General features: G+C 47.8%; 1 protein-coding gene across 2 annotated transcripts; it reads right to left on the bottom strand.

Annotated features, from left to right (window-relative positions):
• Positions 1-34: 34 nt before the first annotated feature.
• LOC116940756 (kinase non-catalytic C-lobe domain-containing protein 1-like) lies at positions 35-16,568 on the bottom strand. Of its 2 annotated transcripts, none has more exons than XM_076065835.1 (11): positions 16,106-16,568; positions 11,020-11,137; positions 10,219-10,290; positions 9,477-9,538; positions 8,806-8,964; positions 8,186-8,269; positions 7,121-7,271; positions 4,978-5,077; positions 2,383-3,449; positions 1,550-1,694; positions 35-1,092 (listed from the first exon to the last, which is right to left on the bottom strand). In XM_076065835.1, the coding sequence occupies exons 1-11, from the start codon at positions 16,166-16,168 to the stop codon at positions 759-761; spliced, it is 2,355 nt and encodes a 784-aa protein (XP_075921950.1). In that variant the 5' UTR covers positions 16,169-16,568; the 3' UTR covers positions 35-758. The 2 variants fall into 2 exon arrangements, with proteins under 2 accessions (XP_075921950.1, XP_032806832.2); XM_032950941.2 differs by having other exon boundaries at positions 35-1,095.
• Positions 16,569-16,961: the final 393 nt, after the last annotated feature.

The raw sequence follows: 16,961 nt of genomic DNA on the forward strand, positions 1-16,961 counted from the left end.
CTATTCTTATTTTTCAGTCTTCGATACTGGCAAAAAAGCTCCCATGGCACAAAGCGCGTACATAAAATAATGGCTGACATGCATAAATTGTTAAACACGAGCCCGAAATGTGTACACAAGAAACAACACGATTCATTTGAATGCCACTTACTGAACAAGGTAAGAATTCATAGTGCCTCGTGTATTTTCCAAGAGGGAGCCTGACCACTCTTATGTATGAACAGTTATTCATCATCATGTACTTGAGTTGCTGGCAATTGCCGACCTAGGATTTGGGTTATGGCACAGGTACTGAATGATGTCACATTCCACTTTAGAGCAGATGGCACACTTTAAAATAAACACCGTGCAGAAATTGCTGCACGAATGTGGAAATTGGACCATCTATGTTAATTGGCTTGCACTAACCACTAGGTTAACCGGTTTCTCGATTAAAGTCTCACATTGTGAGGACAGGAGTTAAAATCATAGCCGGGGTCACATCGGTTAAAAATAATCATTACCATCGTGATTATCGTCATCATCATCATCATCTTTATTGTGATCACTATATGTATTATTAACGTCGTCATCATTATCATCATCACCATCATCACTCTGATCATCACCATCATCAGTATCACTTTAAAGTCAGTAAATTTATGAATTTGAGATGAACTTAGTGCTACATCAGAAGAGGGCTGGCCACACTATGACATAGGAACAGTCTTGTCATTTTGTGAATGTGCAGGTTACAAATCGTTTTTTTTTAATGATTACTACACACACACGGGAAATCCTACCCTCCCTATCCCCACCGCCGCACGCACGCACTCGCCTGCGCACTGCACTCTCCCGGCAACCTTTGACCCCGGGCCCCGGGAGTCTCCCGAGCCAGGGGTGGCGCTCTTTCCGGCGCTGCGCGGTGTGCCGTGCTGCCGGAACGTGCTCTCCGACCAGGTCCGCGAGCGCGAGCTCCGGAGGCCGGGCTCCATGTCGGCCGCACCACGATTGCCCCGGCCCGCGTTGCTCGTCACCGGCTCGGGGCCCGTGCAGTCGATGCGCCGCTCGCCGCCCACTTGGGAGGGCGGCGGTGGCTTCTGAAAGGACGGCCTGCTTTAATGGGAAACGCGCAATCCACCCCACCCCGCAACAAGTTAGGAAGAATCACGCGCAAGCGTGATTCATGCAACGCTTTGCAAAATTTCAACTGCTTTTTGTGTTTGGTTGTTGTCCTTCCCCCCGCACCTACAGTGCTAAAGAAGTTCAACATACATATAGTTAGTTCCGTCTTCGGAAGCATTTAATGAGCAGCACCTGAGTCGATGCATATACAACTGTGTTTATACATGTTTGAAAATCGTCCACTTCGCTCTGGTCTGTGTCTGCAGGTTAAGGGCAACCCTTCGGGACAATTTCTAAGAATGTAAATAAGGTAAATCTCGAATAGCAATACAATAAATCTGAATCTTGACATGCTGATTGAAAAGTTGGAGGATCGGAGGGAAGGAGCAGTTGTGATTCGTGAGACACAAACAGCGTTCCACATCGTGACTTCAGGGAGGTTGACCTCTGTATCTTGAGAGGTGGCATGGTGTCGCGGGAGTGCAGCTTGCGGAGGAGCCCGTCGTCCCAGTACAGGTCCGGGTAGCGCTCCTTTACCAGGTAACTGAAAGCCTTGAAGTTGAGTACACGCAGGGCTCGGATGAACTCAGCTGTGAAGTGGAGCCAGATGTGGTTGAAGGGGCGGTGGGGAGTCAAATCGATGTAACAAAATAATGAACTTGCATTCAATGTCCTGATAATGCGCACACAAATCACCCAGAATGCATCACGATCCTGTAAGGCCTCGCAAGATAAGCAAAGTTTGAGACTGGATAGTGCTTGGATGGTTGACGATCGTGCATTAAACAGGCGCAATAGGCAATCGTAGTTTGCATTATCATTGTATTCTTTTTACACTTTGCTGTAATTCCAGTAGGAATAAAGGCAAATTAGAAGTTATTCAAAAACAGTTCACTCAACATAAGCATGCCATAAGTCTTTTAATCATCGCAACTTTATAATCTGTAATGGTTATAATGCACACTGTCAGTGGGACAATGAATAATCAAATGAAACCTAAAGGGATGATATCATCATAACTGCCATGCCATCAAATACTTTATTAATGTGAAGCATTAATTTAATGCATGATAGCTAGTGTTTTAGAATTTTAATGACTGTGTTTGAATTTCATAAATATTGTCAACAATTAAGACATGATCGTCATGATATTTAGCAAAATGGACGATTTGATTATTGCTGATCTTACATCGTACAATATATCATGGAATCGCCATATCATGGCAACCCTAACCACCACTACTGCTGAAGCACCGGTTATTTCGTGGATTTGCTCACCCATCTCCATCTCCACGGCACCGTTTTCCATGTAGCCCTCAAAGGCAAACTCCTCGCGCAGGAGCCTAAGGATGCGCTGCTGCTGGGGGCTGATGGGACGCGGTGAATGGGGGCCCTCGGCCGCCCCCGTGCGGCCATTCTGGCCCTGATGTCCAGGCGACAATGGCCCCACCTCGGGGCTGGATGGCGTCCGGCGCCTCCCCGCAGCCGGCACGGGCGCCCGGCTGCCCCACTGCGCCTCGGTGCTGTAGCCGGAACCCTGCGTACCGCTCCCCTCGTAACTTCCCGGTTGCCCCTGCGCCTGAGCCGCCCACATCTCCGCCCGGCGGAACTCCAGGTCCGGGCTGAGTGAGCAGGCCCGACCGCCGAAGCTACCGTTTCCCCTAGCCCTGCCACCCACCGCTGTCCGCCCGGCGGCCGCCGCTCCTCGGGCCTGCACCGGAGTGCTCGTGTTCCACTGCTCGGGGCGGCCCCGCGGCCTGGCAATGTGCGTCGCCGGCTGGCAAAGAGGCCCACTTTGCGAGCTCCAGTTCATGGCACGTCCGGGTGACGAGGGGCTGCCGCAGTCCGGCGAGGCGGGGTGGTCCGGCCCCCGACCGTCCCCGTTGGAGTTGGGCCAGTTGCCACGTGCACCGTACTGCACCGCGGGAGCGTAACTCCCTTCGGCCGACATCATCACGAGCGGCGAGCTGCTCACGATGGGCCCGGGCGCGGGAGTGGCGGCCCCGGCGGGGTCCTGCGGGGAGGAGACGGGTACGAGGAGGTAGTTCCCCGACGACTTGTCCAGCACGAGGGAGAAGCATTGCTGCGGGGCCGGCGAGGCCGCGGGTTGGCACGGATTGTGGTTCTCCGACTGCCTCCGGCTCAGCTGCGGTTGCCCGGCGGCGGCGGCGGCGGCGGCGGGGGTGGCGGCGGTGGTGTCCGACGGCAGGCGAGCGGTCGTGTGGTCGGCGTCGACGCCGCTCTGCCGCGACACCCTGCGGTGCCCCGTCTCGGTCCACGTTTGCTGCCGGAGAACGCGGCGCCTGGGCATCTGCTGTGCGCCGTCGTCGACGCTCATGCTCCTTCTGCGAAACAAATATAAACGAGTCCATAGACACGTACTCTACATATTCACTCAAAAATGCCTCACAATTCACTCAAAAATGCCTCACAAATGCAATTAAGTGCCCTCCGCCCCCCATGCCTCCCAAGACTCCATTTGACATGTTACCCAGATTTTTCATCATTTTATCAATCAGACTCCAAACCCGTGGTCTCCCTAGGCTAGTGGCAATGCAATTAGAGGATTTGAAAATTGTTTTAGAGATTTTTAAAAAACCTATAAGATAAGCACGGTGAAAATGTTCATAGTTGTTTTTTAACAGGTAAAACCTCATTTGATTTGTAGATAGCTCATCATCAACACCACACATGCCTGGTTACATCTGGTCCTAATGTGACTTTAAATGAGACCTTACCGTACGATTAAGATTACTCAGGTGCTGTGCCTGACTCATGGATAAACAGCACAATCTATTATAATGTTAACACACACACATGCAATATGTGAAAATTGCAAGAGAATCTCGCAATACAGGACCGACTTTGTGTCATGATGATGAAAGTATGACTTAGAGCAGGTGCTTCTGCCAAGTTATGTTGCCAATTATTGTCACAGCTGGTACAGGCAAGTAACAGAAACAACCATAACATTGATCAGATAGCAATCTTTCCACAGATAGAAACTTAAGCATCACCACAAATAGAGTCTTTGATAGCATGTTAAACAATTGCACGAGTCTAGGAGATGGATATAAATTTTGATTTAAAGCTTTCGTGACTGCAGTAATTCATATTCTTAGTTCTTTCGGTAAAGTCACGTTGAAGGGAAACAATAAAATAATAAAATATATATAAAACAATAAAAATTCTCACGACGTTATGGTCGAAACGTTATGGTCGAAACGTCGTGAGAATTTTTATTGTTTAATATATATTTTATTATTTTATTGTTTCCCTTCAACGTGACTTTACCGAAAGAACTAAGAATATGAGATGGATATAGTTTTACTTAATTATTGCGAAAATTAATGCGAATAAATTATAGCTTCTTGCAGCCCGAATAACTATTGAGAGAACCTTTCCGGCGATGTGTGAAGACTGGCATACTGCGAATAATTAAATTTTTTCTAAATACATATATTTTATTACATGTATTTAACATCCTAGTTAATTGGCACTGAATACCATTGAACTTTTTTTTTGTAAAAATGTAAAAAAATTAAAATTAACATCTGTGAAGTTTATTCCGAGTCACCGTCACTGTGAATGAAGCAGAGAGGGGTGAAGGCTCTGGCTCGTACGCTGGATGCGAAAGGCTCAACAGATTTTCTGAAAGTGCCCGAAACATTGATGAAAGTTAGAGGAAACTCGAAACCTTGTGCCCTGTATCAATAAAGTTAAACAAATCTAGTCACAGACACACCTCCTGGATTAGAAGACGTGTCCCCCAGTACTGCTTTAAAATAAAAGGAGAAAAAACGTTTATTATAACCCGGAGAACACGGTAGGTAAATATACATATTTTTTTTTCCCACAAAATTCTTCACTCACTCAGGATTGTGGTTTGCACCACCGGCATGCGGAGGGGTCTTGGTGGGAACGGGTCCGCGGACGGCCTCGAACTTTCCCGTCGAGGAGACGGGCAGGAAGCCTGTAGCGGTGGGGACGGGCGGTGTGCATTAGTGGGGCAAGCTATGGGCGTGTCGCGACGCGCCCGAGAACCCAATTGCACAGCCCGTGAGGCCGTAGTGTTGTTATATATATAAAAAAACGAAAGCGGTTAGAGAATAATCAAACCATTTTTGTCCCCCCTCCCCAAACCAAGCACTGACGCCTCAGTGTGACCGGCCGTAACGTGTAATGTTTGTACCGTACTGAGACACTGCACCGATCGTGAGATACATCGGGACAGGTTGAAAATGAAAGGCGGCAAGTGCCTCTCAGATTTGTTTGACTCATGCAGTCCAGGATTAAGTCATGGTTGAGCACTAAACACTAAAAAAACCTACAACTTTACCATAATTCATTCGTAACCCTCCTAGAATAAAGCCCATAACGCATTTTCAATTAAACAAATAACATAATTAGATTTTAAGTTATATTACAACTACCACTACCCATATTTGTCTTATGAAGGGGAAACAAACATTATAGATGTAGTTGTGATTTTAATGCTATGCTGTGACTAATGCAGTTTACCCTGACAAGCATTGGTGTGACGGCACATTGATACATATCGAATGTTAAGCTCACAATTCACGTATCGAATCGATTATGTAAGAACTGATGATCTTTTATTCGTATATATGATGTATGAAATGTCTTCCCATGACTTCTGTAACCACTGGAGACACTACCATTCACCATAATAAAAACAAATTCTTGAATCATATCACCAACCCTGAACGGAAACAATTGATCGAATTTGCCTGCGGCATGGCCGGATTTAGTGGGGGGAGGCAAGGGACATGTGGCTGTTTAGTCTTATAATAGTTATAATATGAACGTTATAAACAATGCTACCTTTAATAACTTGCTGTTTCATGAGGTTGAACCATTCTTCAATTGTTCCCGTCTGACATATTTTAACCCCTTCCATCTCAGCCTTGTGCTAAACTAGTGAGAGAGTTCAACATGAAGGTTAGGTAGGGATTTTTGCGTGTGTCTTTTTCCTTGTATGTGGGGAGCGGTAGTGTAGCGGTTAGCGCGCTGTGCTACGAACCCAACGACCCAAATTCGATTCCCGCTCATGGCAAACAGCAGTGACGAATATCTGAACCGGTACTGGCCCTCCTCCTTCAGGTCGACTCAGCCTCAAATGAGTACCTGGTGCGGTGTGTAAACATCGCCACAAGGAAGTTGGGTGTGGTGCTAGCCACCCAGCCACCCACCCACCCACGTGTGTACCGTGCTGGCCTCCATAGGTACTCGCGAACAGCATTTGCCCCAACAGTCTGTTAAGCCTATACAAGGGAGCTTTGTCTGTATGTGTAGGGTGACAGGGCGGAGGAGAGGGGGAGGGAGTTTTTGATGGTCAGGTGTCCCTGGGGGTAAAATTCCCTCTCACACCCCAGAAATGTCTAGTTCATAGAGGCGGCATGGGAGGGAATTATTTCAGTTTAACTTCTACAGGCAAGCTTATCGGGACAAATCATTTTGATTTAAAGCTTTCGTGACTGCAGGGATTCATATTCTTGGTTCTTACGGGAAAGTAACGTAGAAGGGAAACAATAAAATAATACAAATATAAAACAATAAAATTCTTACGACGTTTCGACTGCAACACAAGCAATCATCATCAGGTGTGAAAACCACAGCAAGTTTTCTTCATCAGTTTTCTGATGAACCACAGCAAGAAAACTTGCTGTGGTTTTCACACCTGATGATGATTGCTTGTGTTGCAGTCGAAACGTCGTCAGAATTTTATCGTTTTATATTTTTATTATATTATTGTTTGCCTTCTACGTGACTTTACCGAAAGAACCAAGAATATGGGACAAATCATGCTCATGCAAATTTTTTACTGACAGTGGGAATTTAGCTCAAATAGAGCACCACGAGGTCTGTTCCGCCACACTGAACTCATTCACTCCTCCGGTCTGATGCCGATTAGATACATATCCACCCACCCGTGTGCCCATGAGTCATGACACTGAACACCCGCGTGGGACCGAGTCTGTAAACATCCCAGTACCTGAGCGACCTGGGTTCCCCGAATGGTCATTGGTTGAATGAGAGAAGCAGGCTGGGGCTGGACGGGAGGCGCGGGCCGGGCAGGGGGGAGGGCTCTTGGGCTTTGTTCTGGCTCCTTGCTGTCCAGAGCATTGCTCCTGCATGTGCAGAATCTACAGGGAGCAGAATTCGAGAGAGAAGAGCAAGGGACAAGTGGCAACGAGACCAGGAGGATGAAGGGGAGTCGGCTCTAAGAGGAATTTTGGAGTCGGCGCTGCTCGGTTAATGCAAATGCTTTTTTGGCTCATGAACAATGGGCACACGCATTGAAGCAGTACAACACAGACATACGAGGCATACAGACATACACTGCATTAAAAATTGTGGTCGCCAGAGCATTGGCGCAAAACCCAGGCTACTTAAACAGCTCGTTGAACTCTACCAAACCTGCGTGCGAGGACGATTGTTTCAGGCTACGTTATCCAATTCGCGAAGCTCTTCCACATGCCTTGCAAAAGTACAAGCAGGGGTGGGGGGGGGAGGGGGTGCCACGTCACGCAACACTAAATGCGCGTTTTCCCCTCTGCTTGTTGTGAGCCGATTACAAAAGTGGCATCTCCAATCGCTCGCACGCGCAGGGCAACGCGGCTCCTTCTTGCGACACTCGCAGGTAGGGGCAAGCTCCACAGTTCCTGTTGCGGAATGCCTCACACCTGCGCAGACACGCCGCGGCACACCACGGGCGATGTGGGCGTGGGTTTCACGGTGGAGTGCACAGGTGGGTGCGGCACGAATTATACTGTGCAGAGATGACTCGTGGGCAGTCAACTTCCTGATTAGTCATAAACTACCCAACGCGGACAAACACCCTCGGGCATATGTCAGAATTTAAAGACTGGCAGCAACGACCATTACGCAATAGAAGAGGTTCATTTTCCATGGTGCATGTACGTAGATACGCATTGTACTGATGAAAAAAATAAGCAGGAGGAGAACAGGAAGCTAACCCACAAAACCACCCCAACCCCCGAAGAATAACCTTAACTCCTTGAGTCTCTTCATCAGCCAAATGAACACGGCGTCTCACCTGTCCATGCATAGCCTCCATGCGCAACATCATGCAGATCTCTTGGGTGAGGATCCCTGTCTGGCTCTGGTACTCGTTACAGTCCTGGTCAACGGTAAACAGAGACCAGCAACCTTGTCAGCCAAGAGCCTTGAAGCGAAACGCACAGCCTCATCCACCAGCTTATAATACCCGAAGACTGGAAAGGAGGGAGGGCATTCCAAGATATAGTCCTGGCTTAGAGCCAAAGATGACCTTCTTTGAACTTCTTAGCCAACAGTGCTGATCGGAGGTGCGGGGGAAGGAGCAGCAGGGCACATGACATCATTGTTATGGCTGATTACAGCTCAAAAGAGCACAATTTGAATGGCCGACAGCACAGCACATCCCAGCCCAGCGCAAAGTAGAAATTAACGCCACGGCCAGTTCTGTTGGCGTAGCGCTGTTGGCAATGGGCGTGCTGCAAGGAACGAAATGGGGGTCCCACGTACAATTTCCTTGCTCTTTGTCTTCCAGCGCCTGAGTCCCACCATCCTAACGAGCCCCGTTACAGCGTGCACCGAATGCAAAACCTCAGTAGCTACAAAATCGAACGCAGCGCGCTGCTGCTTGCACCGGCCGTGGCAGCGTGCCGGCGGTACCTTCAGAACGGTGCTGATGGAGAGGCGCTTCTCGGCGTCGGGTTCGGTCATGCGCGCCAGCAGCTGCTGGAAGTGCTCGGTGAGCTGAGGGCCCTGGCTGCTCGGGAGGCACAGCGTGGCCGCGGCCAGCACCGTCTGGGCCACGCCGAATATACACGACTGTTGGGAGATAAAAAGAGGCGTTGATGATGTGGGTGCAGCTAAAACAAAGGGTTAGTCAGTAAGCCATCGGAATAAATAATATCCACGGGGTAAGAGTCAAGACTTCCATGAGGTTTGTTGCGATTGAGGAAAAAAGCGGCTGGTGGTCAAGACTAATGTCGGTGCGCTTGCCTGCCGAGGAACGTGACCGAGAGGACGTACACGGTGGAGACCGAGCGGACGTCCACGGTGGAGACCGAGCAATGAAATCAGCAGCTGTGCAGGTGCTCGATGGATTGCTACATCACGAGAAAGTGAGGCATGATGATAGCTTGGGGGACGCCATCACCTCGCAGCAGATTGCTCACGGTTGAGGATGATGATGGTTAAGGTAAGTCCTTAGTTACAGGAGATTGCTTCCAATTTGACGGAATTATATATTTTTTATATCACGTGTAGCTAATCGAGGATTTGGCTTTTGGTTTGCGGTAGGTGCCAGCGGAGGGAGGAGCGATGCACACAACCGTTACCTTTTCTGAGATGATTCCCTGCTTTTCCAGCTCTGGGGCCAGAAAAAATTCATCCAGGTCGTCTGAGAAGGGGCGGAGGCATCCATTATTTTACGAGTAGAGTACCATGTCGCATATCTCATTTGCTGGGGACTGAGGTACAGCACCAACAGCCTATGTAAAATATTCGTATTAGTGTACATATTTCCGTTTTGGTGCTTGTGTAAAAGTGTATACGGCTGTGTGGCTAAGGCACCGTGATGTGCGTTCGATTCACAGCCAAAATAAGTGGCGATATATGAAGCGGTGCTGGGGTTCCCCAAGGTTGTGTAACACAGTGACGGCCTTCAGAGGTGTTCATTAACAGCGATTACAAATGCATCTCTGCATTTGTATGTGTTCGTGGATGTTGGTGTCACTTTCTGGGTAGCGGAAGTGTAGCGATTAGCGCGCTGCGCTACGAACCCGGCGACACGAGTTTGATTCCCGCACGCGGCTAACACCAGTGACGATAATCTGAACCGGCTCTGGGCCTCCCCTAGGTCGACTAAGCCTCAAATGAATACCTGCTGCGGTGTGCAAACATCGCCACTGGGGAGACAAAGCCGGCCGGGCGTGGTTGCTGGCCACCCAACCCCTCGTGTGCCACAGTGCCGGCCTTCAATAGGTGCTCACAAACAGCACTTGCTCCTACAGTTTGTTAATGCTATAAGGGGGCATCTTTGTCCTTGGGTGTAGCATTGTGGCTGTTCTGGGTCCTCACCTTGTGGACTCACGGGCATGAATCTGACGATCCCAGAAGGGACTATGGTGACCGTGTCAAGCGACACGTAAACTGCGGCACAACAGGGCACAACGCGCGCTCTGCGTCAGGGCCGCCGACAACGAGTTTTATTATTTCAAATGTTATAAAAAAACAAATGACATCAATAAAAACACGACGCAAATAATTGGTTCTCTTTTTACTTTCAAGGTATAGACTCAAGGATTTTATAAATGATGTTTAACACATTGCTGATGCTTAGAGTTCTCACATGCAGGTAGTTTGAACACGCTTCAGAGACGTAACCATTGCAGGCTAAACGTGTGATGGAAGGCAGAATTGGCAATGAAGACTAAACACATTGCACAATAAAATCATCAGACTAATTTATTTGGGTTTTGCTCAAACAAAATAATAATTTGCAAAAAAAGTGCTCAAAGAAGCATGGAGAGGTGCAAGCTCGGGATGTAATTGACATGCAGAAAGCGGAACACATGGATGCAGGTGAAAGACATAATTTGAGCTGTAATGAAAAGTTGGCTTGGGCAGGAGGGTGATGATCATCGCCGGTGATCAAGACTAATGAGTGACAGCCAAGGGAGAGAACGCGCCGGAGAGGACATCCGTCGCAAAGATGGAGTGATTAAATCAGCTCCTGTGCAGGTGCTAGGTGGATTATTATATTGCAGGACTGTGAAGAAGTTCGAAGGCTTGGGAAGGACTTTATTCAGCAGTGGATTGATCCTGGCAGATGAGGACGATGGCAACGATGATGAATAACTCTCACGGGCCAGTCCTCACCTGGTCTCTGCTCCCGGTTCTTGAGAGCCATGACACACTCCCGCAGCACGGCCCACAGTGAAGGCTCTCCGATGTGGTGGGTCAAACCCCAGAGGATCTCGCGCAGAGACATTATCGTCTGAGCGGGGAGGGCAAAGCATAACACCGTCTCAATCGCCGGCGAGGCTCGTCCATAACGGATTACTCTTTACAATACGGGGCAGCAGCGATGGGTCGTACACTGATCAGCAAACTTCCCATTGGCACAGCTTGATGAAGTGTACGTGTAAATATACACCGCGATGAGGGCATCCCCACTCCGTGTGAAATGGTATTTGACCATAGCTGACCACAATGGTCAGCTATGGTGAGGATGGGGAGCTTAAACAGCTCGCTCTGCGTGGTTGTCGCCCATCCAAGCACTATCAAGGTAGATTCGTGCTTAGATTCCGAGATCTGATGAGCTCGGGCACATTCTGGTTGATTTGGTCACAGGCCTTATGGGCATATAAGTGAAAATTGTTGGAAAGTTGGCCTAGTCTGCAAAAATAAATATTTTATCATACAATATTGTTTCACAGTTGACATAAGCTCAAATGTCCACACACGTGCAGATGAATGACGATGCCTGTCCACTGCACACATTGTGGCTCTCAGACCCCTCCAGGGATCTTTACAAAGACGGTCACCGCATCGCGCGCTTTCAGATGCGCTTCTGCGGCCGTCTGGAACGTTCTTCCTTCCGATACAAGGTAAGCCACTGGAGATTTACACCTTTAAATCTAAATTGAAAACACATTTATTTAGAACTGCTTTTTTGTGTTTAGTTTCCTGTCCTTCCCGCCGTACCTCCGATTAGCACGGTTTGCTACGTACAGTGTGAAAGAAGTTCAACATAAATACATACTACAGAACTGACACATGAAGGGTCTGGGTTAACCACTTAGGGTCCCGACCGCAACTGCCAACATACCTGGCAGCCACAGGTGGGGGCTATTTCATACTTATGGACACATTTATGTGGATGAGTCATTGACAACCCATTGTGTATGAGCCGTACATCATGGGGGCATCGGTTAAAGCTGCAATGATAATCATCTGCGGGTTGGGGAAGTGGGTGGTGACACTGATGACCATCAACTTCACTGCTATCATCAGCGGATGAACGACTGGCCGAATCCTCACTCAGATATATCTGACACAGAACACAAACATGCATGGCCAGATTTCAGCGGGTGGCATATAAGACATTTGTCCCCTCCTGAGTCCAAAACTCCAGCGGGGCCCACCAAAAACAATACATTATCGTCAACTCCTGAACAATGCATTACAATACTGTACATTACATTATTTCAAGTAAAACTTAGTGTCGTTTCAGAATAAATTGATCAACCCAACCCGGAAAACCGCACTTGAAATACATTTTACAAAACGTATTTGGAAGAGTGGGACTGTGTATTCATAGTGTAAGTGGAGAGGGGGGGGGGAGGTGGGGGGGTAATCTCTTCTGCTTTGGTGTCCCAGGAGAAAGATTGCTAAATCTGGCCGTGTACACGTGTAAGTGCATTTCAAGTATACAAGTCGAACACTGGATTAATAATAATGGTGATATCGGTTCTGGTGACATAGGCCATGGTGTTGTGAGTGTGCAGGCCAGCACGAACGGCTGTGTCCATGCTCGCACTCAAAATGCTCGCAATGGTTGCAACAAAAACAACGCTACCGCTACCGACATAAATTATGGAGAGGTCTCAATTGTATGCGTATGAATATGGTCTTTACGGCATATTTAAATAACATCAGTGACATTGCACTGATGGTTTTTAACTGGCAAACATTAAAATAAATTATTACAAATATCCTCAAGATAGCAAACTATGCTGATAAACCTCCTTAGTCTCTTGCAGAAGGCTCAATATGTGACACAATAACCTTGCAATTACCACAGTTCACCGTGTTGGTGAACGGAGTGCAGGAAATTTGATTCAGGTTGCCGAGTTTATAGCGCAGTGCGATGACCAAAATTATACTAATTTAAATGTATAACACGCCACAGAGTATTCGCTCACTCTCAAAAAGAGAGAACAACTCCCGAGACACGAGGAACCACAGACAAGCGGGAGGCAGCCATGTGGTGCGCTGGTGCCAAAGGCCCAGGCTCTGTGGTCCTCTCTATATGAGATCTTTTCAGCTGGTAAATTAGTGTTTTCATGTCGGAGAAAACCAAAACACCCAGAAAATTCATGTGTGGGAGTGGGCAACACTATCTTATACAGATGGAGCATATGGACCTCACATTTAACAACATTTGTGATCCACCAAACCCTCGACCTCCACAGTGCTGGATTATAGGCACGTGCCACAACTGACCACTACTGATTACCCATTGTGCAGTGCATGAAAACGAAACATTGACTGAGAGCAAGCCATTGTTGGAAGATTTCGCAACCCCCTATGTATTAGCCATTTATGCCAAAATTCAGCCAGTTGCCTTGTCAGGCTTCACCCTACAAATGAATAAATCACCATAAACGCGCCCGGTCTTGTCAGACCTCAGAAGCCGAACAAAGTTGGGTCTGGCAATAAAACTTGGATGGGATAATATATGGAAATAACAAGCATGACAGGCTTGGACAGTGAGGTGGTCATTGGATATATCTGTACGGAGCTTTAAGTGTTTTCCTTGTACGTGGGCTTCTCCTCTGTCTTCTTGCACATGCCACTCTTCAAGGGAAATGGCTAACTATATTATTCACTATTTTTTTTATTTTACCAGGAAAGGCCCACTGAGCTGTATAGCTCTTTTTCAGAAGGGACCTAGCCACAAAGGATAGCTCAGCGAAGCGGCTTATCACGTGGAAATGTAAAGCAGCCAAATACCGCAAAAGTATGTTGATTCTAAATATTGGAGGGAGACACGCAAACTCCAAATATACAGGTTGGGATCATGTCCACGACCTCCTTCATAGCAGGCGATGTAGTTGACATCTCGAAGACCCACCTGAAAACGAGTCTTGAGACTCAATGCGGATTTGCCACATAGAGGAACATGAATTGTCGTGAACCCTATCGTGGAGCTTTCACTGGTGCCAAACCAGGAGGCATTTGCCACCGTGTTACCATCCGCCTGAGCTGCAGCCGGCAACTACAAACACGCACAGCACAGCGCTTCACAGCTCGGGGCAGCCCTGCCTGCCTGGGACTGTAATTCAAAAGCAACAACAATAACTTGCAGCTCACAAAGAAAACAATTATAAAATATACATCTACATTGTGTCCCTCCTTCAAAGCAATAAAGGAAATGTCACTGTACACTTAAAGTATTTAACACGTTGATGCAGCAATGCACATACAGCTGGGGCTACCTGTGCCTTTTTTTGTACCCATACCTCTTACACTTTACTATCCTTTCGTCCTAGATAAGGCAGCTGGGCGATTCGAATACATGTCTGGCCGGTCAGGTAGTAAGTAGCGCCTTTCAACATCGTGTGAATAGCGACAAGGACAAAAATCGCACGGTGCGAAGTGCGTGCGCTACAACTCGCACAGCACGCGTGCATTATAAAGGTGCGGATCAGTTTCGCTGCGGGAGTTTGTGCCACAAGCTAATCTCCGGCAATGGGGTTTTCTGGAACGACAAAATGCTTCTTCTACGCTGTTTCCCTCCAGGTCCCGCGAGCGTGGGTCTGGACAAAAGTGACATTTCCAGTTCTTTATTGTTATTGCAGCGGAGCGGTGGCTGCCCCGTGCAGGTGGTGCACGCGACCTGCAGTGTGCCACGAGACTCACCGAATACAGTAAACTCTGCAGCGGTAAAAACCTGTCAACTTCCCCGCCGCTTCTGCTGCCAACCCTCTGATTACTATAGAGTGGCTTTTAACGTGACACTACAAGAGACTCGCAAACCCTTAAACCCACGCCGATCTCACTCATCCCGTCTGCCATCTTTGAGAATGGGAGCGTCTCTAATTTGAATATGATAAAACACGTTTGAGAAAGGTTCAACTTCCCACTTGACCGAGAATCGCAACGAAAATAAAAAATATCCATTTTTGTTTGAGAGAATTCGATAACAAAAAAAGTTAAAATCCAACCCATAAACGTTTCAAGAGCCGCAATGCACGTGGTGAATACGAGACGGTGGTTCCTTCGCGAGTAACTTCACGAAGCAGTCCTTCTTAAAGAGCCGCATCCGCCTCCGGAGCCGCGGATTGCCGAACCCTGTGGCTCTAAATTGAAGGCCGCCTGCCAAAGCCGTCAGCATCTCTCACGCTCCTGAGATGTAACAAAGCCACTCAAGGTACCTGCACACCAGCTGACTTCATCGGCGTAATTTCGCGGTGAACGTCGATGTCATGGTACTTAATGGGAAAAAAAAATATCATGATAGGAACTTCCTAATAATAATAAAAAAACAATGCTTACAAATGGTCCCCAAAAATAAAAAGCAACAGAAAAGACGTACAAAAAGCGAATGGTCGTGTTGATTTTTTATATTCTCAATCACAACGAGGTCCTAAGGACCTAAGGTATGGTAAGATTTGAGGCCTGGCTTTTTGCAGTGTAACATGTTTAAGCTACCCCCATTTCTATAAAAGCATTTAATCCACTTGGATTTGCAAATTTAAAAAAAAAACTGCATAGGCTTAGCAAATGCATTGCTACAGTTGGCTGGCTTACAGTTCGTCAGAAAACTATGCTACAGTGCACTAACTATGTCAGGTAAAGGAAAGGTGGTGAGTGTTGCAAAAGTTAACACAACACACACAACCGCGCAGTTTAAACAAATACATGTACCACACGACAAAAGCAGATTCGTGTAAGCGACACAATTTAATGAACAGCCTGCTTAGTCTGCTCGTTCGCCACTGAACCAGCTCGCACAGAAGGGGCAGTTCAATTCCTAGCCCACCCAAGTAATTTCTACAAGAAAGTGGACATACAGATGTATCGAGATAAACTCCCAACATTTTCCTTTCAAATGTGTTAAAATCACTACCTATCCTGTTGCAAGTAAAGCCTCCCAGGTGTTCTTTGCAAGATGTAATGCGTCTGAAAAGGTGCCTCAAACGGGTTAAGTAAATAACATGAATCAACAAACGCTTACGTTCTGCCGGCGAGCCAGTGGTGGTCTGGTCCGGCCCAGACCACCATTCGTGATGGGCAGCATGACGAAGAGTTCACCAGGGAAGATCGGCAGCCTTCAGCAGGATGGCCCCCGTGTACCCAAACTACCCCACCGGTGTCTCCCTGCAGCACAGCTGTTGCACGCAATAAGATCAACAGTAAATGGATGACTTTCAAACGAACAACGAAAGAAACGAATTCTTCAAAGCCGGGACTCAAGCTGTACGCAGGTCGCAAGATGCAGCCATGGTGAACGTGGGGGTGGTGGTGGTTAGGCAGCGTCGTGAAGATGAGCGTGCGAGTGTGCGCTGTGTCATGTGTTCCAGGACGTGTCCGGGAGGACTCCGGGAACCGCCGACGTTTGCGAGGGTGCGGCTCGTTGAGCTCCCGCGTAACAAACCCACAAAGCGCTCATGGTCGGCCCGCCCGCCCGCACCTGCCTGTCCAGACAGGCCAGGACGAGCTATGGGCTTCAACGTGGTCTCACAACAGCCCTGAGGAATGATGAGCCCGGTTGGGTTGGGCTAGGCTGAGTTAGGGGAGGTTTGAAAACAACATCCTCCCCCCCCCCCCACAAAAAAATCGGGGAACTAATAAAGTACTTAAATAATAAATGATGTTAACGATGGGTACTGCAAATATTAGCTTAAAAACAAAAACAAGCTCACCGAATTAGATGTTAAAACGTTACAGCGTCAGTAAGGCAGTGAACCGCGTTATAGACTTTGTCGTAGTCTTCTGCCCGGGGCAACTCAATACGACACAAAGTATACGACGCAGCTAAGTTTTATGATCAGCCCAAGTGATAACATATCGGCCAAGAGACGTTTCGTTTT

This window comes from Petromyzon marinus, chromosome 9 (assembly GCF_048934315.1).
Source record: "Petromyzon marinus isolate PM22_M1 ecotype Great Lakes invasive population chromosome 9, UKy_Petmar_22M1.pri1.0, whole genome shotgun sequence".
NCBI lineage: Eukaryota > Metazoa > Chordata > Hyperoartia > Petromyzontiformes > Petromyzontidae > Petromyzon > Petromyzon marinus.